General features: G+C 37.2%; 1 protein-coding gene across 4 annotated transcripts in view; it reads left to right on the top strand.

Annotated features, from left to right (window-relative positions):
• SP100 (SP100 nuclear antigen) overlaps window positions 1-23,181 on the top strand; it is a 102,377-nt gene that overhangs the window by 64,025 nt on the left and 15,171 nt on the right. For 3 of the 4 annotated variants that reach the window (XR_003971352.1, XM_030328149.1, XM_030328148.1), the window contains exons 14-19: window positions 840-899; window positions 1,825-1,878; window positions 11,378-11,428; window positions 17,731-17,799; window positions 20,541-20,588; window positions 21,821-21,925. Coding sequence is in view for 3 of the 4 variants with exons in the window: in XM_030328149.1 (XP_030184009.1) it covers window positions 840-899; window positions 1,825-1,878; window positions 11,378-11,428; window positions 17,731-17,799; window positions 20,541-20,588; window positions 21,821-21,925 (387 nt within the window). In the remaining variant the exon portion in view is untranslated. The remainder of the gene's footprint in view (window positions 1-839; window positions 900-1,824; window positions 1,879-11,377; window positions 11,429-17,730; window positions 17,800-20,540; window positions 20,589-21,820; window positions 21,926-23,181) is intronic. The other variant, XM_030328150.1, reaches the window with a different exon arrangement.

Raw genomic sequence — 23,181 nt, forward strand, 5'->3', positions numbered from 1 at the left:
ATCACTTCTCACTTGAACTAGGTCTACAGGGTCCTGTTCTAATCTTGTTCCCACCAAATGTATGCTAAGTGATTTAGCTAAATTGATCTTTCAAAACTGCATCTAATTTCCTTTCATTTCCTTCAGTATTTAGTTCTCCTTCATGTGGCCTCTAAAGTCGCTTAACTCAGGGCTCCTGTTTATTTCTCCATCCTCATCATTGCCCTTTATTCTTTCACTTCGTATTCAGACATACTAAACTTCTTGTGGTTACTTGCATTTAATGGATCTAGATCTTTGCACATGCTTCTTCATATTTCAATATGTTTCCTCATTTATTTCTGTGTCAATTCCCTGGTTGCTCATAAGATTGGCAGCCACTATGCTTCAGTAGTCTTGTGCCTGAATTATTATCAGCACCCATCTCAGCACCTGGCACCTGAAAGAGGCTTTGAAAGCTTATTGAATGAGTGAAAAAAAATTTTTTTCACTTCCTATATTCCAACATTTGGAAATTTCTCTGGCAAAATTTACTTTATTATAGTGTTATACAGAATATTTACAAAAACTATTTTAAGAATATCACATAAAGTAAATACAAAAGTAGGTAATAAATGCCATAAATGAATGGATAGGAAAAGCACATAAAGAAAAATGGAAGAACAAAAATACAGATTTGGGGCAAAGAGAAAATGATTCAAGTGAAAAAATAGGTTGGAGAGAAAGGCCAAAGACAATGGGGGAAAAACAAAGAAAGAGATCTCAGAGGTAGAGAGACCCTTTGGTGGAGGAGTGGGGGAACAGAGGATCATTGGAAGAGAGGAGATACAAATGAAAACTCTTTACAAATCACAATTTAGGAGCAGAGCCTCAAGGACTTGGAAATAAGAAGTGTTCCTGTGTCATGTGTTTTTCAAAAGGTATGTCAAGAGGCCAAGGAACAAGGGGTAAGAGTATCCAAGCATCTGACATGATGGGTAAGGCTGCCCAAGGGTCTTGGGGTGGATATACCCCCACATGGCCCCGGGCTACAGGATGTCAGGAGTCTGAAATCAGAGCTTTCATTTCCTGCTGGACTTGACTCTGAGCACCCTTTGATAAAGAAGGGATTCATCCAAGCCCAAATCCCATTCTTTGCATTTGCTTGACCTGAGCCTTTTGGGAATGACAAGGAGGCAAGAAATCTTTATACAGTCATGTTTAACAGGGTGAGCTGGTCGATTTACATGTATAATGTAGTAGAAATACACTGGTAAAAATGGCAGTATCTCATTTACTCTATTAATATATCAATACTAAAGTATTGGATTTATATAGTGACATCCACCCTTGTCCATGGAATGAAGAAATCCAAGTGTTCTTCAGCTGGTAGATAATAGTGTCACTTTGTCACGACCTTGGAAAAGCCTCGGAAGACAAATGGCCCTCTTACCTGTCAGGAAACCAAGGCCCCAGATAACTATTCTTAAACTCAACATATGTTTTTGAAGGATGCCCTCCCACATGTTATTGACTAACCAGGTGATTTCTCAGTAACTTTTGTAAATAAGATCTTATTTTATTGTCATAAAAAATTTAAAGCCTAAACAGGATAACAATTGCTATCCCTGGTTTCATGAAAGAGGAAACTGATGTATTTAAGTGATTAAGAGTTTTTTCAAAGTCTCCGAGAAATAAAGAAGACCTTAGATATCAATCCAGTACTTGTCTGTTTCCTTTAGAAGGAAGATAGAAATGGTACTCAGATCATTATAAACTCAAGCCTTCCACAGTAGGAATTGTCATAAGATTTGTAATTTTTATTTATAAATTATAGTCATCTGACCACCACCTATTACTTTCTAGATACCATGGATATTGGAAACAGTTCTACTTCGGGAAAACACAATGAGAAAATAAGTAAGAGTGAATAAGAATTTACTTTATTTTTTATGTTACAAATGAACTGTTTTTTTTTTAATGCTAAAGCTTATCATTATTTTCTATACCTTTCATAAGACAAAAAGTGAATGCCTTTTAAAGTAACTATTTTTTCCAAATGGCCATATCTTCACATTGCCTTTTATTCTGATTTTAAAATGTTTCTTATAAACATTTGTGTATGCCTTCCCAGAATTTTTCTATGCATGTATTATCTCAGTTTGGAATACATTGTTATTTCTCTTAATATGGTAATTCTATACCATCTTGCCTTTTAAAATTCATACATCAAAGCTAAACAATAATAGCATTTAACATCTTAATTGAACTATTGCTTTAACATGCACTATCTTCATTTTTAAGGTGCTTGAGCATTCTTCATTTGTTACTGGTCATTTCTTTTTTCTTCTTCATCGAACTCTTTTGTCATAGAGTACTGTGTCGATATTTCCTGTTGTGGTGTTTGGTTGTCTTTCCTTGCGTTGCCAAATGAATATAGAAAAGCCTATCTGATATATGCATTAAATCTTCATCATATGTGTTGCTAATATGTTGCCCCTTTGTAATGTTTACACCTATAATCCCATGGGTTTTGCCCCTTTGCTTTTACGTGAGGTGGGAATTTAAAAAATATTCCCTACATTATTACACTGTAACTGAACCACCACTTTAATCACATAGTGCCTTTACCTCTCTATATACTAGATTTTCTTTTGTAATCAAAGGGGCTACAGAAAAGAAAAAAAGAGCTCACAGGTAGCACCATCCTGATGACCCACTGGGGGTGATTTTTAGAATCAGCTTGAGAAGATCCCCCACCTCCTTCCCAAGTTTACTGGAATCTCTGATCAGAAATGCGCTGAGTGTTATATGTAAGTGACGAATCACTAAATTTTATACTTGAAACCAATTTCACTATATATGTTAACTAACTAGAACTTAAATAAAAACTTGAAAAAAAGAAATGCATTGAAAATGCATATTAATTTAAGGAGAACAGAAACTTTTACCCACTTACTCACATCTTATTTGATGTTCTTCCAATAAGAATTTTCTTACACTTTTTAAAAAGTCTTATATGGTGTACAAATTTGCTTGTTACTAAGAATATCTTTTTTCCCCATTACATAATCTGGACTGAATTTAAATGAGACAAGGCTCTCAAATCTTTATTTAAATAGGAAATCTGTGGTCATTTTATTACTTGCATGTGAGGAAATCAGAATGCAAAGGATTTTTTTCTGATTGAATATAAAAATCTCATAAACACTTATACAGTTTGGGGATCCAGATGTCAGTTAAAATATGATGGCCAATATGAAATTGTTGAATCACTATATTGTATACCTGAAACTGGTATAACCCTGTATGTTAACTACACTGTATCAAAATTTAAAATTTTTTGAGAGAGAGAGAGAAATCTTAAGCTTCACGCTCAGTGTGGAGCCCAATGCAGGCTCGATCTCACAAAAGTGAGATCATGACCTAAGCCTAAACCAAGAGTCAGTCGCTTAACCTACTGAGTCACCCAGGTAACCCCAAGCAATTTTCTTTATTTCACTCCCAAACCTGTAACTCACTACCAGTCACCCTTATCTCGGCAAATGGCAATACATATACTCAGCAGCTTGAACCAAAAATGGAGGAATATCTTGAGGAATGAAGGACAGGATCCAGGAATAAATACTTTCTCTTCCATTTCTAAGATGAGCAGCATCAGGACCCAGTTGACCACAGTGGCAACCATCCCCATTGGCTGTCTCTCCTACTCTTTGCCTCTTTCCCATTCTGACTCCCAATCCTTGACACAGTTTCACAAATAAACTTCCTGAACACAAACACTTAACTCAAAATTTGTTTTGGGGAATACCAGGTTAAGACACTCTTATTTCTTTTCTCATTTAGTTCTTTAATCCTTTTGGAGTTAATGTTCTTAGTGTGATATAAGGTAGGGGGGTTAATTTTTTTCCAACGTGGATAACCAGTTGTCCCAGCTTCTCCATATGTAGTGTCACATATGGCTTGCATTGAGATGCCATGTGTATATATGGTTTTGTTTGGGGGCTTTCTAGTCTGATCCACTGCTCTATCTAATTCTGCATCACTCTAGTACTATCACTTAATAATATCTTGATATCTGGTAAAGCAAGTTCCTCTCAACTTGTTTCTTTTTCAAAATTATCTTAGCTATTTTGGACATTTTCTCTTCCATGTAAATTTTGGTAGCATCTTGTCAAGTTCCTTTGAAAATCCTATTGAATTTTTATTGAAATTGCTTAGGATGAATTTGGAAAGAATTGACATTTCTAACACATTGAGTCTTTCAACTCACGAACACGATCCTTCTCACTACTTATGTATTCTGTTTTCTTTTTACATCCTTCATTTATTTATTCAACAAGTATCTATTGCCAAAGCCGCTCAATAGGAACAAAGAAGTGAGCAAAATCTCACTGAACTTACATTCTAGTGGACGGGGGGTATAGACTATACACAAGTAAATAAATATATAATATTTTAGATGCCCCTGATTATCTCTTTAAATCTCGTCTATTATTATCCTTTTCTTCACACACCACTCTGGCATGCTTGAACAAACCAAATAATTTTCTGCCTCAGGACCTTTGCACTTGATGTTGACACTACATAAAATGTTTTTCCCCTCAGCTGAAGTGAAGAGAAAATAAAGACCAATTGAAGGTATAGAGTGACAGAAACTGTGTCTCATATTTTCACTGTAAGCATCTTTGCTGTAGACATCTTTGCTGCAAACATTTTTACTGCATAACTAATTAGCTATAAGGCAATTTTGCCTTAAAAATTTTTTAAAGAACTGGATGGCAGTTTGGTTTTGTTTCTTCACTGACACAGTACTCACATTTTTGTATTATATAAGTCGTAGCCCTCATAACGGTCTATTCAGTAGTATAGTTTTAAGGCCACATTTCCCACAGAAGTTTGGAATATCCCTCAATAGACATGTAACAATATGCCAAGAACAGTGTAGAAAACTTTCACAACACATGACAAAGCTCAGTTACAGATAACCATCCTAGTATTTGGAAACTGACACCTCTCTTGATGATGAAAGAAATTTTAGTGAAGAAAGAAAAAGTGTAATGCTGAATATGGAGACAAATCAACAAGCAAAGAAATATATATATATACTTATTATAATATTATAAACAAAAGACTTTGAAGAAAGGGCTTAGGTATAATCCACAAAATAAAATCAGTTACTTGTGTGTTCAGTGTTGCCATGAATCTGCACTACACATTTTAAATGTATTCAGATATTTTTTTATTTGCCAATAAAGTGTTTTTAATTTTGTTATTCATTTTTCATGTTCCATTACATCCCTCTTTTACTTTTCATGATTTATCTTTTACAGCAAAATTGCCTTACAGCCAATTAGTTATGCAGCAAAATGTTTGTAGTGAAAACGGTGGCAGCTAAGATGCTTATTGAGCAACAGCAGAAACATGCATCTTATATGGGGTGGCCAGTTAGAGCCTCACTGACAAACTGAAACATAAGTAGATATTGAGTGGGGTGAAGGAATAAACCACGGTGCTGAGGCTGAGATGTGCAGGGTCTTTTGAGGAATGTCAAGGAGACCACTGGCTGGAGAGATAAAGAGGGGTGAGTGGAAAGTGGTTTTTAAGGTCATATAGACCTCAGAGGCCATAGCGATGACTTTGGATTCTTGTCTCAGTAAGAGGAAAAGACATTGGAGGGGTTTGAGCTAGGGAATGGTAGAATCTCAGTTGTGTTTTTGAAGGATTGCTCTGTAGTCCACATGGAGGATAGACTTTAGGCGGGTAGCATGAGAGATCAGTAAGGAGACTGTTGTAATGATCTAGGCAAGGGGACTGTTGGGCTGGACTAAGCTGGGAGCAGTAGAGGTGTTCGAAAATAGGTGGATTCTGAAAACATGCACACATATAACACACCAACATGTATGTAAGTGTATATTTTTATATATTTTATTTAAAGATATATAATTACATATTATGTGCAAATATATATAATATGGAAATGTATTTATATAGATAAATAGAATATATAATATATAAATATGAATGTGTCATATGTGAAAATATATAAAAATTATAAATTATAAGTAAACTACAGGTAGAATGTGACACATATATAATTAAATATATAAAATATGTCTATAAATTATATAATATATGTAATGTGTAAATATATAAATATAAACTATAAAGCTATTATATATTTATATGACAATGCATACATAAATAATAAATATATATAAAGTTATAAAAGTATATATTTTATACATATAAATGTTACAGTTTGTATATTATACATAAATATAAATATACAGTACTATAGTATAATATGTATAGCTTATATGCGTATAAATATGTAATACATTATATATAATATATAAATATAGATAGATAGATACGTATATATAAAACTCGCAAATATCCCTGGCCATCTGGAAGGCCACACACATGTCTAGGGAAATGCACATGCTCAGGGCTATGCAAAGGCTCAGGAAAGACCTGAGAAAACCCTCAGCTCTAACCTGGAGGCTCTGTTCAAGCAGGAAACGACAGCTAAGGTGGAATTGTAAACTGCCTAGCTGTGCATTGAAGGCATGCATCGACACAGGCTTTTACAGCCCCTTGACAAATACTGGAAGACTTATCGGTGCTAGCTTTTCAGGGAAATCTCTTTCCAGTCATTAGCTGACCATTAAACTAACTGAGCTGAAACTTCAGGGACCACATGGCAAAATACATGGACTTGACAGAAAAATACACAGACTTGACAGAAACAAAGCACAAAATAAGCAACAAAACCCAACAGCAATAGCAACAAACTTTGAGGAAAGGAGGATATCTGATCTCCAGGGTTACTACATGTTATTTAAGATGTTAGGTTTTTAAGAAAAAATTACTTGACATGCAAAAAAAAATTTAAAAAAACAACTAAGGGGCGCCTGGGTGGCTCAGTCGGTTAAGGGCCCGACTTCAGCTCAGGTCATGATTTTGCAGTCCACGAGTTTGAGCCCCGCGTCAGGATCTGTGCTAACAGCTCAGAGCCTGGGGCTTGTTTCAGATTCTGTGTCTCCCTCTCTCTCTGACCCTCCCCCGTTCATGCTCTGTCTTTCTCTGTCTCAAAAATAAATAAACGTTAGAGAAAAAAAAACACAACTAAGTATGGCCCCATGCTCAGGAAAAATAGAAACTGTATGTGTGGTAAACCAGATACTGGAATTACTAGACAAAGACTTTAAAGTCAACTATTTTAAACACGCTTAATAAAGTCATGTAAAAAGTAAGAAAATGATTTCTCTGCAAATAGCAAATATCAACAAAGAAATAGAAATTATAAAAAAGAACCAAATAAAAATTCTGAGATTGAAAAATATGTTTGAAATAAAAAGCAATGAAAAAAAGTGGATGGATTCTGAAAATACATTGTATACTCATATATACATATCCATATATATATACATAAACAATGAATTTTCATTATTCAGAGTAGATATGTTCTATAAAGTCACCCTAAACACAGAATTAGCTAATACTGAACTATGGCTTCTAGAGGAAATACAGGGTTAGGTTCCTGTGAGCCTCTGGTCACAATATACCAATCAACACATACCTTTGTGTTCTTATGAGTGTTTCTACTTAAAGATATCTTATTTTACATACATATATATATATATATACATATATATGTATATATATATATATATTTCATATCCAATATATGTCATAGCCAATAGCACTAGAACTCCTGACTGAATGAAGTTTATCTAACACACAGATTTTCTCCATAAGGTGCATCACAATTATTTTGCTTAGGGACAAGAGATCGCACAGCAGCACTACACTTGGGGGCAATTTTAAACAACAAAATCACCAGCAAAAACACTACATAAGTGGCAAAGGGACCCTTGTGTACAGAATGAGAGTGGAAGCAAGAAGGTAGAACATCACCTTGCTCCACTTTAGCTGGGAACATGCGCCATCAGCAACTCAAAGGACCCACTGCTCTGTCCCCACCCGTGAATGACCATGAGAGTGCCATGAGCCTTGATTTGGGGGTTAAAAATAAATTTTAGCGAGTGAGTGAGTTCACAAATATGGAATCTGTGAATAAACGACTGACTGTATGCATGTATTTTTTTCATTCTTTCCAAAATTAGTGCTTTTTAAAATTAGATAGTGCATAGGTTCTCACAGCAAATATTTTCATTATTGTTATTTGCTAGATAGTCTGCAATTTGGATTTATAAGTCCTCTTTGACCCAAGAATTGTTTAAGAAAAGTTGGGAAGAAATGAACATTCTCTCTTTTTTGGATATGGAGTTGAATATGAATTAACCATATCAACCCTGTTAAATGTATTATTTGGGCCTTCTTGTTTTGTGCACTTGACCTCTCATTGACTGAGGGAGGTAAAAATAAAGTTGTTACTAGTCGTGTGTTTCTACCTGTTTCTCGTTGTATTTCCGTAATGTCTACTTTCTTAAAACTTTTTGGCCTGAATTATACTTCCTATGATATTAAGATGGTGACTCCCTGGTTTCTTTTGTTGATGTAAGCTCAATATACTTTTGCCTATACATTTGTCTTCAACATCTTAAAAATACGTTTTTCCAAGGGTCTCCTATATATGATTAAAAGCTGGAGTTTAGTTTGGAATTCAATCTCAAAGTCTTTGTTTAAACAAGTGATTTAAATCCATTTACTTTTATTGATAGGACCAAAATGTGTGGTCTGGTTCCTGTTATGCTAATTTATATTATATATTCTAGTGTCTTGGATATTAAAAATGTCAACATTTTCTTCTATGCATTTATGTACATGTGCATACTTCTGATAGCTGGGAAGGTTTGCATTTCTGTTCCAGTGGTTACTGTTGGGCACATGGCTGCCTAGCTAGACTAAACCTCTCAACCTTCCCTGTGGTTAGTCCCAGACTTGTGACCAAGTTCTGGTGAAAGACCCCTGAGCTAAAGAAGTGCAAGCCACTTCTGGGTCTTTCCCTTAAAAGAAAAGAATGGTTGAACTGTACTCATTTCTCGTATTTTCATTGGTTAGGAGTAAGTATATACTTGTGATACTTAGGAATGTTTATATTTTTGTTCTAGTGATTACTCTTAGCATTACTTTCATATACCTTCCTTTTATATACCCTCTGTACTGTATTAGACAGTACCCATTAATTTCTGTGCCCCCAAATTGATAAATTTAGCATGTGCCCTATTTCTCTGTCCACTCTTCCTTTCCCACCCAAGTTTAGATCATGATTTTATTTTTCTTTTTTTTTCCTTTGATGTCAAATAGTATTTTTTTTAATTCTAGTCTAGTTAACATACAGTGTTATGTTAGTTTCAGGTGTGATTCAATAATTCTATACATTACTTAGTGCTCATCATGATAAGTTTACCCTAAATCCCCTTCACCTGTTTCACCCACCCACCCCACCTCCTCTCTGGTAACCACCAGTTTGTTCTCTGTAGTTAAGAGTCTGTTTTTTGGTTTGTCTCTTTTTTGTTATTGTTCATTTGCTTTGTTTCTTAAATTCCACAAAAGAGTGAAATCATAAGGTATTTATTTGTCCTTCTCTGATTGATTTATTTTGCTTAGCATTATATTCTCTAGATCCATCATGATGTTACCCTTATGTTTATCTTTCAGCCCTTTTAATTTTTTTAATGTTTATTCATTTTTGAAGGAGAGAGAGACAGAGCATGAGTGGGGGGAGGGGCAGAGAGAGAGAGAGGGAGACACAGAACCCGAAGCAGGCTCCAGGCTCTGAGATGTTAGCACAGAGCCCGACGCGGGGCTCCTACTCATGAACCGTGAGATCACGACCTGAGCCAAAGTCAGACACTTAGCCAATTGAGCCACCCAGGCACCCCTATCTTTCTGCTCTTAAATGTTTTTTATATTACTCCTTGATTTGCCCAAATAACATGCTGTGACCCCACCAGTCAATGATCCTACTCTACCACCCGTATTTCCCCCTTCCTCACACGTTTTTTTGCTGTTATACCATTTCTACATTGTCAGGGCACGTATGTTTAACATTCTGGTCTGTCACCTCACTCACCACTTTTATTGTAATTCTTTTGCCAAAATTCTTCCTGTCTCATCTTGATTTGCTGAAGTGAATCCCCTAGTAGTTTTCTCAATAATTACTCCTAGGAACAACCTTCTCAGAATTTCCCTGTTTAAAATTTTTTTTTTCAACGTTTATTTATTTTTGGGACAGAGAGAGACAGAGCATGAACGGGGGAGGGGCAGAGAGAGAGGGAGACACAGTATCGGAAACAGGCTCCAGGCTCTGAGCCATCAGCCCAGAGCCCGACGCGGGGCTCGAACTCACGGACCACGAGATCGTGACCTGGCTGAAGTCGGACGCTTAACCGACTGCGCCACCCAGGCGCCCCAGAATTTCCCTGTTTAGAAGTATTTGGTTTTGTTTTTCACATGTGAAAAATAATTTACTCACTATTTCTAGAAGCATCTTGTAGATTTTTCTCCATTTTTCCTGTGGCATTAGGTGTTACTGGAGAAAATTCTATAGCCAATAAGATCCCCACCCTTGAAAATGACTTGACATTTTTGTCTACAATGTCCATTCCATTCTTTCTTTATCTTTAAAGTCCAGTAAATTTGCTGGACTATATCTCAGGGTTGATGGTTTGGAGTCAATTTTCTTTGCTACAGGGTGAAAATACATGTACTTATGATATGTATATTCTATTTTTTGTTACAATTTCAAAAACTTTGCTCTTGAATTTATCTTGAAGTACTTCTATTATTTTGAATTTCTTCTTAGGAAGTCTGCTGACTTGTTCACTATCTTCCATTGGTTATTTTTTTCTAATATTTCTTAATTGTTCTTATACTTCCTGTTTCCTTTTGTTTCTTTTTTTTTTTTTTTTTTTTTTTACAAATCTATGTTCTTCGTTTTAATTTCTGAAACATCTAATCTCGTTTATCCCCTTCTAAATTTGTCTTCATTTCTCTGATTTTTTTCTACTTATTTCTTAAGTTCTTGTTGTTATAAACATGGATTATATCTTTAGCTTTTCAAGGCAAACCCCAAAACCCAGGACATATATACTTGTGATTTCTGATACCTACTTTTCCTTGATCCTTCTGACACTCCCCCTCTTCTCTGTTAGCCCCTATCCAATTTCAGCTGCCTTTGGATTATCTTTATTGTGAATGAGAAACTCTCATGTGAATAGGTAAAAGTATACAGTAAATGACCAGTACTGTATAAATGTAGGTTGTGTTTGCTGCTATTTTTGTTTTCAGTGTAATGACAACCAAGATAGTATGTTAGTAGCTGGAGATTTAGCACTACAAAAGTGGAGTGAAAACTTAAAAATAAAATACTTGAAGGTAACTGGCATGTAAATCTTGTAAATTTCTGTTTATAATTCTAAAGGATTATTTTCTTTTCTGTTTGAAGGAAAAAAGAGAAGATATAAACGTAAAAAAAGCAGTCTCAAAAAAGGCACAGGTAAATCTGTGAATTCACACGTGTGCGCTACTGCAACTCTGATATTCCTTCCAGACCTTTCTTTGCTGCACCTCTGAAATCTCCAAAGGGCTTCATAAATAATGAATTTTTTAGAGTACAGGCTAAGCTGTTGTAACAAAGAGAGCCCAAAATACAGTGGTCTAAGCCACATAATTTATTTCTCTTTCATCGAACAGTCCAGAAATGGGAGGAAGAACCTGCCTTCCTCAACACATAGTTTCCCTCTCTGGGTCCAAGAAATCAGGTCTAACCAGACCTTTGTCTCCCAACCAGTGGGAATGGGAAAAATGGGCAGAGAAATCACCTATTTCTTTTAATGGAAAGATCCAGAGTCTTCTCCTCACATCCTATTGCCCAAAACTTACTCACATGGCCAGCACTAGCTGCCAGTGAGGCCAAGAAATATAATCTCTAGTCAGGCAGCCATGGGTTCAGCTGTAACTCTATTTCTATGAAAGAAGGAGAGAATGATCATGGGGGACAAGTAGCAATCTGCTACATGCCCTTCACGTTTTCATCCAAAGTCACTGACTTCCTCATATATGGAGGAAAACTCAGATTATTGATTCAAACCTGGCCTTCTTGGCACCTGAGACTCTTTGGCAAGAATAGGAGCTAGAACCTGAATATAGCACAGAGCTACATGGTCAGAGACAAACTAGCCCTGAATGGGAAATGAGGCACCAAGAGAAAATGTTGGAGATGTTTGCTGTAACTAATGAACACACCCCTCAACAGAATGAGGGGAAACAGACAGAGGGAACTTGAATCAGTTAAGCAGGAGCTAGAGTCCTGGTATCACATCAGATCTAAGCCTGGGAAACCGTTACTTAAACCAAGCTCAATCAGAGCATACGCCATACTGTGTTCATGCAGCAGAGGATGAAAAAAAATGAGTGACACTTCATTCTCTGCATCCAGCTTTGCAATTGTTTATTTCCATTGTGTTCCTCCTCTCTTTCCTCATCTTATTCTCCTTTCTTTTCTTTCTTTTTTTTAATATGAACTGTATTGTCAAATTGGTTTCCATATAACACCCTGAGTTTATCCCAACAGGTGCCCATCACCCACCCTCCCCACCCTCCCACCCTCCATCAACCCCCAGTTTATTCTCAGTTTTTAAGAGTCTCTTATGGTTTGCCTCCCTCCCTCTCTAACTTTTTCCCCCCTTCCCCTCCCCCATGGTCTTCTGTTAAGTTTCTCAGGACCCACATAAGAGTGAAAACATATGGTATCTGTCCTTTCTTTTCTCTTTCCCAATCCTGTTCTACTTATGTTCCTCTTATAGAGTACATTTCTTTTTCTTCATTCTTTAACATCAGATCCTATGAAATACTGCTACTACGTTGATATGGCACATAGAGGTGGCAGGGTATTTCTTGTGGAGTCAAAACATATTTGGATATATTTTGTTTCCTTTCCATTTCTTCTGATTATTTCTGTCATCTCATCGTTATATATATAACATAACTGAACTCCTCCCATTTCATATGTATGTAATACATGCCTATATTTATGTAAATAATATAAATAAAATATAAACATATGAATAAATATATACATATATTTCTACTATCTCTATCATTTTACCTCCATACTTGCCTTAGTTATTTCTTAGGTTACACTTACCCAGGTCCCAGATTTTGTTCTTCTGAGTTTTTGTGAAACCTCTCTGTCTTGCCTGCTTTGTTAAAATGTTGGAGTTGGCAGTTTAAGCACAAATCACCTTTGTTCCTTCTACTTCTTTTCAAAATTGTTCTCTGAAATAGTTCTCTTCTTGTCCCAAGACGAAGTCTTAGGTAAGATTTGGAGTTGTGCTCATCCTTTTGGGCAGCGGTGATATTCTCATACAATGTTAAAAAGCCTGAACTGATATAATATTACAACTGGAAAACATGTAGTGAAGAAGTTGGGTGAGACCAGCTGCTTCTTTTATGCATACTCTTATCTAACGCTACTCAGTATCTATGTTTTCAGCTAATTCAAGTTGTGGAAGAGGGGGAGAAGGAAGAAGCAGGAATAGCCTTCTTATGATCAATTCTTCATGTCTTCCAGATATGGAGGCTGCATGAGCCACGTTTGCGGGCTCTTTAAAGAACTCCTCTTTAAGAGAATCTGTCCATGAAAGTTCCTCTAAAACAGGAGCTGATTGCTTACCACTTCCCCCTTAGAGGAGGTCCACACCCTTGCTGAGTTGATCTCATCTTTCTGAACAGAATATCTTTCAAGAAAAGCTAATTGAGCTCCTCCTTTCCCCAGAGAGGGCCATGAGAATCATGTCTTATGGTCCTACTGTCAGTGGGTGTGCAGCTGGTTCCCCACACAGTCACCCTACCTAGATTGATTATATTCCCTAGGCTATAATTTTTATGCCTGTGACTTAGCCCTTCCATAATGGAAGCCTGTGTCTCCCACTCTCCTTCATACATTTTCCTCATCCCCCACCTCTTCCCCTTTGGCATCAGTTTGTTCTCTATATTTATAGATCTGTTTCTGCTTTTTTATTGTTTATTCATTTGTTTTATTCTTTATATTTCACATGTAAGTGAAATTATATGGTGTTTTTCTTTCTCTATTTGACTTATTTCATTTAGTATTATACCTTCTAAGTCCATCCATGTTGTCACCAATGGCAAGATCTTATCCTTTTTTATGGCTGAGTAATATTCCAACACACACACACACACCATCTTCTTTATCTACTCATCTGTAAATGAAAACTTCAATTGCTTCCATAGTTTGGCTATTGTAAATAATGCTGCAACAAGCATAGGAATGCATACTTCATTTTGAATTAGAATTTTTTTTTCCTTTGGGTAAATACCCAGTAGTGGGATTACTGGATTATATGTTATGTCTATTTTTAATTTTTTGAGGAACCTCCATATTATTTTCCACAGTGGCTGCACAAATTTACATTCCCACCAACAGTGCACAAGAATTCTTTTGTCTCCACATCCTCACCAACACTTTTTGTTTCCTGTCTTTTTGATTCTAACCATTCTGACAGGTATGATGTGGTATCTCCTTGTGGTTTGGATTTTCATTTCCCTGATAATTAGTGATGTCGAGCATCTTTCATGTGTCTGTTGGTCATCTGTATGGGGGTTTTTTTGGAAAAAAAATGTCTATTCATATCCTCTACCCATTTTTAACCATTTTTTATGAATTGTGTAACTTCTTTATATACTTTACCCCCTACTGGATATATCATTTGTGAATATCTTCTCTCATTCAGTAGGTTGCCTTTTAATTTTGTTGATGGTTTCCTTCACTATGCAAAAGTTTTATTTTGGTATAGTCCCAATAGTTCATTTTGGCTTTTATTTCCCTTGCTTGAGGAGCAAGATCTAGAAGAATGTTACTGAGGCTGAGGTCAAAGACATTACCACCTGTGTTTTCTTCTAGGAATTTTGTGTTTTCAAGTCTCAATTTAAGTCTTCAATTCTTTTTGTTTTTGTATATAGTGTAAGAAAGTGGTCCAGTTTCATTCCTTTGCATGTGGCTGTTCAGTTTTCCTAGGACCATTTGTTGAAGAGACTGTCTTTTTCCCATTGCATATTCTTTCCTCCTTTGCCATAAATTAATTGGCCATACTAGTGTGGCTCTCTATTCTGTTCCATTGACTGTGCATCAGTTTCTATGCCATTACCGTACTATTTTGATTACTACCGCTTTGTAATATATTTTGAAATCGGGGTGTGTTATGCCTCCAGCTTTATTCTTCTTTCTCAGGATTGGTTTGGCTATTTGGGGTCTCTTGTGGTTCCATACAAATTCTAGTATTATTTGTTGTAGTTCTGTGAAAAGTGTTGTTGGTATTTTGATAGAGACTGCATTGAACCTCTGTTTTGATTACTCTGGAAATTTTGATATTTATTTATCCGTGAGCATGGAATATCTTTGGATTTGTTTGCATCATCTTCAATTTCTTTCATCAATGTTTTATAGTTTTTAAAGTGCTGGTCTTTCATCCCCTTGGTTAAGTTTATTCCTAGGTATTTTGTTATATTTGGTGCAATTGCAAATGGAATTCTTTTTAGAGAGAGAGAGAGGGTGGGAGAGAAGGGCAGAGGAACATAGAGAGTCCCAAGCAGGCTCCATGGTCAGTGCAGAGCCTGACATGAGGCCACATCCCACAACTCTGGGTTCATGACCTGAGCAGAAATCAAGAGTCAGATGCTCAACTGACTGAACCACTCAGGTGCCCCCAGAATTGGTTTCTTTTTTTTTTTTTTTTAATTTTTTTTTCAACGTTTTTTATTTATTTTTGGGACAGAGAGAGACAGAGCATGAACGGGGGAGGGGCAGAGAGAGAGGGAGACACAGAATGGGAAACAGGCTCCAGGCTCCGAGCCATCAGCCCATAGCCCGACGCGGGGCTCGAACTCACGGACCGCGAGATCGTGACCTGGCTGAAGTCGGAGGCTTAACCGACTGCGCCACCCAGGCGCCCCCAGAATTGGTTTCTTAATGTCTCTTTCTGCTACTTCATTATTAGTGTATAGAAATGCAACAGATTTATGCACATTACTTTTGTATCCTATAACTTTACAGAATTCATTTATTCCTTATAATAGTTTTTCTGTGGAGTGTTTAGGGTTTTCTATATATAGTATCATATCAACTGTAAATAGTGATAGTTTAACTTCTTCCTTACCAATTTTTATGTCTTTTATTTCTTTTTCTTGTCTGACTGCTGTGGCTAGCACTTCCAGTACAATATTGAATAAAAGAGGTAGGAGTGAACATCCTTGTCTTATTCCTGATCTTAAAAGAAAAGCTCTCAGTTTTTCACCATGGAGTATGATGTTAGCTGTGGGTTTTTCATATATGGCCTTTATTATGCTGAGTTACATTCCCTCCAAACCTGTTTTGTTGAGAGTTTTTATCATGAACGATGTTGAATTCTGTCAAATGCATTTTCTACCTCTATTGAAATGATCATATGATTTCTATCTTTCATTTTGTTGTTGTGGTACATCATATTGATTTGCAAATATTGAGTCATCTTTGCATTTCTAGAATAAATTCCACTGGTCATGGTGAATGGTCCTTTTGATGTATTGTTGATTGCAGTCTGCTAATAATTTGTTGAGGATTTTTGTATCTATGTTCATCAGGGATACTAGCCTGTAGTTTTCTTTCTTTCTTTCTTTCTTTCTTTCTTTCTTTCTTTCTTTCTTTCTTTCTTTCTGTTTTTTTAATTAAAAAATTTTCAATATTTATTTATTTTGGGGAGAGCACAAGCAGGGGAGGGGCAGAGAGAGGGGGACAGAGGATCTGAAGCAGACTCTGTGCTGACAGGCCAACAGCAGTGAGACTGATGTGGGGCTCAAACTCATGAACCATGAGATCATGACTTGAGCTGAAGTCAGATGCTCAACTGACTGAGCCACCTAGGTGCCCCTCTTCCGTCCTTCCTTCCTTCCTTCCTTCCTTCCTTCCTTCCTTCCTTTCTTGCTTTCTTGCATTCTTGTGGTCTTTGTCTGGTTTTGGTATAAGGGTAATGCTGGCCTCATAGAAAGTAATTGGAAGCTTTCCTTCCTCTTCTATTTTTTGAAATAGTTTGAGAAGGATAGGCATTAACTCTTCTTTAATGTTTGGTAGAATTCACCTGTGAATCCATCTGGTCCTGGACTTTGGGGGATTTTTTTGATTGTCAATTCCATTTCATTACTAGTAACTTGCCTGTTTGGATTTTCTATTTCTTCCTAATTCAAGTTTTGGAAGATTGTATGTTTCTAGAAATTTATGCATTTCTTGTAGGTTGTCCAATATGTTGGCATATAATTTTTTTGTAGCATTCTCTTATAATCCTTTGTATCTCTGTGGTGTTGGTTCTTATTTCTCCTCTTTCACTTCTGATGTTGTTTCCTCTCTTTTTTTTTCTTAATGAGTCTGGCTAAATTTTTTTTATCTTTTTAAAGAACTATCTGTTTGTTTCATTGATATTTTCTATTTTGTGGTCTCTATTTCATTTATTGCTGGTCTGGTCTTTATTATTTCTTTCCTTCTGCTAACCTTGAGCTTTGTTTATTCTTTTTCTAGTTCCTTTAGGTGTAAGGTTAGATTATGTATTTGAGATGTTTCTTGTTTCTTGAGGTATTCTTGTATCAATATAAATTTCCCTCTTAGAACCATTTTTGCTGTGTCCCAAGGATTTGAGACTGTTGTGTTTTCATATTCTTTTGTTTCTATGTATTTTTTAAATTTCTTCTTTGATTTCTTCATTGACCTATTGGATGTTTAGCAATATTTTTATATTTTTGTTTTCTCAGTGAGGAGATACAAACGTAGAATCCAAAATCTGAGTAACAGAGCTCCAAGGAAAAGAGGCAGACCAAAAGGTAAAAAAAAAGATGTAAAATATGTATGCATTTTCCATTTTCAGTAACTAAACATCTAAATTTTCATGCTTTATTCTATGTTTTTAACAACCTACTTCCCTATTGCTTTATGTAGCTGTACTGTTGAGAAATACATCAGATTTAGTCAATTTCCAAAATGTGACAGGGAGAGAAAGATGGCAACACCACAAAAAAGTAATTTGGTGGTGAATCTGCAATCAGAAACTGGGGCCCAAGTGCCACTGCAGTGCTGCCTCTACTGAGCTGATAGCTTTTCAGCTTAGAAGTCGTTTTAGCCATAAAACACTATGTCACTCACAAATGATGTAGCTGTCCTTCCTCATGTCCCATGACCTTGAGGTAATCATGTGAACTTGAGTGTGTCACTCTCTCCCTTCTGCCTCAGTTTCCTTATCTATAAAGTAAGATAAATAGTAATAGACTCACTGCCTTCCAAGGCCCATCTCAACCTCACGTACAGCTTTATATCCTGTGATTTTGATGAAAGGAGAGTCTAGCTCACACACTAGTCCCAAGAGGACTTAGACATAGAGAAACTGAGAGCAAGAGAATGCATGTTTGCCAATAATGGCTACTACTCAACAGACTCAGACTGTAGCTAGGGCTGGGGTTTAAGTTTGGCCACCTATGGGAAAGAAGAGGACAGACAGCACAGAGAAAGCAGAGAGAGCTTTCTCATCGGACAGTGGGCCTTGACCCTTGCAAGAAAAGAGAGAAGGGGCGGCGGGGGGGGGCGGGGGAGAGGAGGAAGGAAGGGAGGTAGATTGAGTCAGAACTGGCTAGTTTTCCTGGGCAAACCTACCACTTCATCATCACAAGTGACAGGAAAGGGCTGTTCCACAGAGAGCCACACTTGTGGGTTGGCTTTTGTCACCTGGCCACCATACTAACTACCATACTTGGCACAATCATGTTCTTTGGAACTGATCAATGTAGAGCAATTTTTAAAGAAAGTTTTATTTATTTATTTATTTGAGGTCTACGTGTTACTTATTTTACATCTCTTGAATCTTTAGTATCAATAGCTATGCTTATGATTCCTTTATGAAGGTTTGGGAATCTCTCCTCTCTATGTACCTCCATAAAATCTTGATAAACTTCCTTAGGGTGATACTTTGTAGAGTAGAACATGCTTGATCTTGGGATGTGATTCCTCTTAGAATAGGAATCATCAATAAATATCTCCTGGGTCCATTGTATCTTGATGAGTTTTTAAAAACCCTTTGTTATAGCAAAGGCCCGCAAAATGAAGGCTTTTTGTGCTTGGTTGAAGAAAAAGATTCCTTTCCAGCCTCATCTGATCATAGTCTGCTTAAAGGAAAGACCAGATGGTTGAGTATCTGGAGGAGATTTTATCCTGGGCCCTGAACTACCCAAATTAGTACCCCAGGATTCCAGCCATGGGCACAGACCTTTAGAAAGAAAAAGCATCCAGGTGTGTCCCTGCCCTCAACATTCAAACACTTTTGAATAATGGTAGATACAAATATGCACATGGACATGACTCAATCTTTTTTTTGGACACAATCAACACATAAATTAGATACTACATTCTTCTGGGACATCTTTTAAATCAACCCTTTGTGCTATCACTACCTACACCTTTTAGAATTTGGGCATCAGCTTCTAGAAGTTCCCTTTCATTGGGTTAGTTCTGAACTCCTTGATCCTTTTTGCCACCACTTTCAACACAAAAATCTTCTTTCAAGTTTGGAGTTTTGGGCAGCTATCTACTTGTAGAATCCACCATGTGATCTCTCTTGAGACCTTATATTCCTGCTTTTTAAAAACATATATAATTTATTGTCAAGTTAGCTAACATACAGCGTATATAGTGTGCTCTTGGCTTTGGGAGTAGATTCCCATGATTCATCACTTACATACAACATCCAGTGCTCATCCCAACAAGTTCCCTCCTCAATGCCCATCACCCATTTTCCCCTCTCCCCTGCCCCCCATCGACCCTCAGTTTGTTCTCTGTATTTAAGCGTCTCTTATTGTTTGCCTCCCTCTCTTTTTGAAACTATTTTTCCCCTTCCCATCCCCCAAAGGAAGTCTTCAGCATCTTCCTTTAATTTGTATTTTTATCTGTGAGCATTAACTTTTCTCATATGTAAAATGAGGACAGTATTAGTTCCTATTTGATCACTTGTTCTAAGGATGAAGTAAGTTGATAAGGACAAGGTCTAAGGATAGCTCTTGGCGCACAAGAAGCACTCAATAGATGTCTAACTCACTCTTCTTACCCAGTTGCTTTGGAAATACATAAAACACTATTTCAAATTTATTTGGACTGACTTAGAGATAATAGTAAAAGAAATATAGGATGAATCTCAGTTAAGTATCATCTTTGTAACTAAGTCTAGGCCAGGGTTCAGCAAACTATGGCCCACAGGACAAATCTAGCCCACTGACTGTTTATAAATAAAGTTTTATTGGAACACAACCACATCTTTTCATTTCAGTGTTATCTATGAATGCTTTCACAATACAACACCAGATTTGAGTAGTCACAACAGCAATTATGTACTTAAGTATTTACTCCCTGGTCCTTTACAGGAAAAAGTTCCTGACTCCTGATCTACACATTTGCTGTTTTTCTCGAAGTACTAGACAGGCTTCTGAAAAGTTACGTTTGAATGGTGTTTTTGCAAAACAATACTATTTGAAATGTAATATTATAAACAAGACACATTTATGTTATTTTTTTACTTTCTCAGGGAGAAAAACAGTCAACACTGGGCCTTTGAGAAGAGTCAGAAAAAGAGGTAAAAGGAAGGAATTAATATACTTTTGATAATTAAGTATCTAAATTCTTGTTTTATACTCTGTGTTTGGAGTGATCCATAAATTTTCTTAACTGGCTCTTAGAGCAAGTGACAAATGTTATGATATTCATTGGCCTTGGTTAATTTCAACAACAAGACAAGATGGTAGTAACACCCACTCCATTGATTAGTCAGTTGATCTGAGAGATCCTAGGCCTCCTTGGGCCCATACAGAGATTCTTTCACTACACTGATGACACTTGAAGAAGGAAAATATAAAGAAAAAAAATACAAACGGTGTGACTCACATGATTTTTAGCTGATCTCTTACAGCTTAGAGAGCCATAGGTTGCCCATCAAGAGGGACCCTCGCTGGTAATACAAGACCTATGTCCTAATTCCCAAACTTCCTTTGGTTGTGTGACTTTGGATCACCATTTGTGGGTGTTTTACTCCATTTCCTTCTCTGGGTGAGTGGCAGGTAAATTAGACTGGGTGGCCTTCTAGGCCTACCCCAGCTCTAACCGAACTGACTCTGGGAAGACCATGGCCACCCATCTTTCCCATCCCAGAGAGAAGCCCCAGCATGTGTCTTTAATGAATCCCCCTAAATGTTGGCCAGAATGTTCTGAAGTCAGTTTTAAGACTTGCAACACCTGCTTCGGCAGAATCAGATCCCAGTGACCCTGCCCAAAGGATGTGCAGAGGTCCCCTCCCTGAGCCATTTTCAGTTCTAGCACACTCCACCCTGAGTTTCTCCTTCAGCCACAGAGAAAGCTCACATGAAGTAAAAGTGCAACAGGCAGAGAACAAGGAGGGAAGACAGACACCATCCCTTCTAGGCACTCCATTACAATCCTGTTTTCTGTCCCTCAGCTGATTCCTCAAGTGAGGAGACAAAACTAAAAGCTGAAGGGCTTATCTCCATCTACATAACTTCAAAGCAATAATATGATAGGAGGAAAATTATTGCATGATGGGGAGTTGTAGTCAACAAACTTGGAGATTTAGACACCTCCACACAAGACATTTAATGCAGGCTTTCAGAGGATGACATTATCTTTGTGCATCTAATCTGCTATAGAAGAAAGACCTAGAAGGGTAATGAGTCCATGGGGCAAATCCCTCCAATACATTTTAAATTATAAAAGAAAGATCTCAAGAGGGAGGAGGTTGGAACAGTGCACAGTTGTAGAGAAAGGTGGAATAAAAACAATAATGCTTCTTTGCAGGTCCAAGAATTCCCAGAGATACAAATATGAATTTTCACCTTCGAAAAGTTCCTGTGACCTGTGGAGAGGCAAAGGGGATTTTATATAAGAGAAAAATGAAAGAAGGTGGGCTTCATGGTCCTCTATGCTTTTCAACTGGAAAGTACCCGTGTGAATAATATATTGTTCAGGGGTAGACACCTGTGTCAGGGGTTTCCCAAGACCATCCCCAGGTTTGGTGATTCCCTAGGAGGATTCGTAGGACTCGGCATATAGTGAACTCATGGTGATGATTTACTAAATTGGAAGGGTACAAAGTAAAATCAAGGAAGGAAAAGACACACAGGACAAAGTCCAAAGGAAACCAGGTGCCAGTTTCCAAGGGTCTCTCCTGGTGGAGTCACACAGGGTGCACTTAATTCTCTAGCAATGAATTGTAGCAACATGTATGAAATGCTGTCTACCAGAGGAATCTGCCCCTCTGAGTCTCAGAGTCCAGGTTTTTATCAGGGGGTCATCACGTAGGTGCCCTCTGCCTAGCACATGCCAAAGTTCTAGACCCCCAAAAGGAAACCATATTGTTTGTATAAACAGTTTAGGGCAGCGAGACACTCTTAAGTTCTAGGAATGGTAGGACCCCTCCCTAAATGCAAGTTCCCAGATACCAGTCAAGAGCCAACCTTGCAAGCAGACGTTTCTAAAGGTAGCAGCCTCAGGTCTGCCCTGTTAACTCTTTTCTGCACAGCATCCCAGATAGGGAAGAAATGGTATTTCCACACTTAAAATTAGCAAACATAACAGGACATTTTTCCTTTCCCCCGTGGAAATGGTCCACAGGATGCTGTCCAGCACCCAATGAGATCAAGTAGTTTAATATCAGGGCAGAAAAGGTACATGTTTGAGAAATCTGGCAACAACCTTCACGGTACCATCCTCATAACATCTGTAGAGCCTTGATCTCGCTGGGAGGAGCACAGGATTTAGAATTCGAGGACCCAGATTCATGTTTCAGCAATACCAAAAGTGTGTGTTTCGTCTGGGCCAAATTCCTGGTCTTTCTTACCTTGACCTTCCTCCTGTACAAAATGAGAATAATAATAAAACTTGCCATGTTATTATGAGGGGGAAAAATGAGATAATGGATATAAAATACTTTGCAAATCATTATTGTTAAAGTACACTATAAACATTCATCTGTCATAATTGATTCCCCCTTCCCCAAATATAGTTCTTTAGGCACCAACAAGTGTTAATGTTTCCCTGGGGCCAAATTTCAGGTGTGTACTTTAACTTTGCCCCCTTGATGACATTTCCATACTTTTCACATAAAATAGCTTTGAGTCCAAAATATGAGAAATAACTGATTGCCATTAGCTGGATGA

The sequence above is a fragment of the Lynx canadensis genome, chromosome C1 (assembly GCF_007474595.2).
Source record: "Lynx canadensis isolate LIC74 chromosome C1, mLynCan4.pri.v2, whole genome shotgun sequence".
NCBI classification, from domain to species: domain Eukaryota; kingdom Metazoa; phylum Chordata; class Mammalia; order Carnivora; family Felidae; genus Lynx; species Lynx canadensis.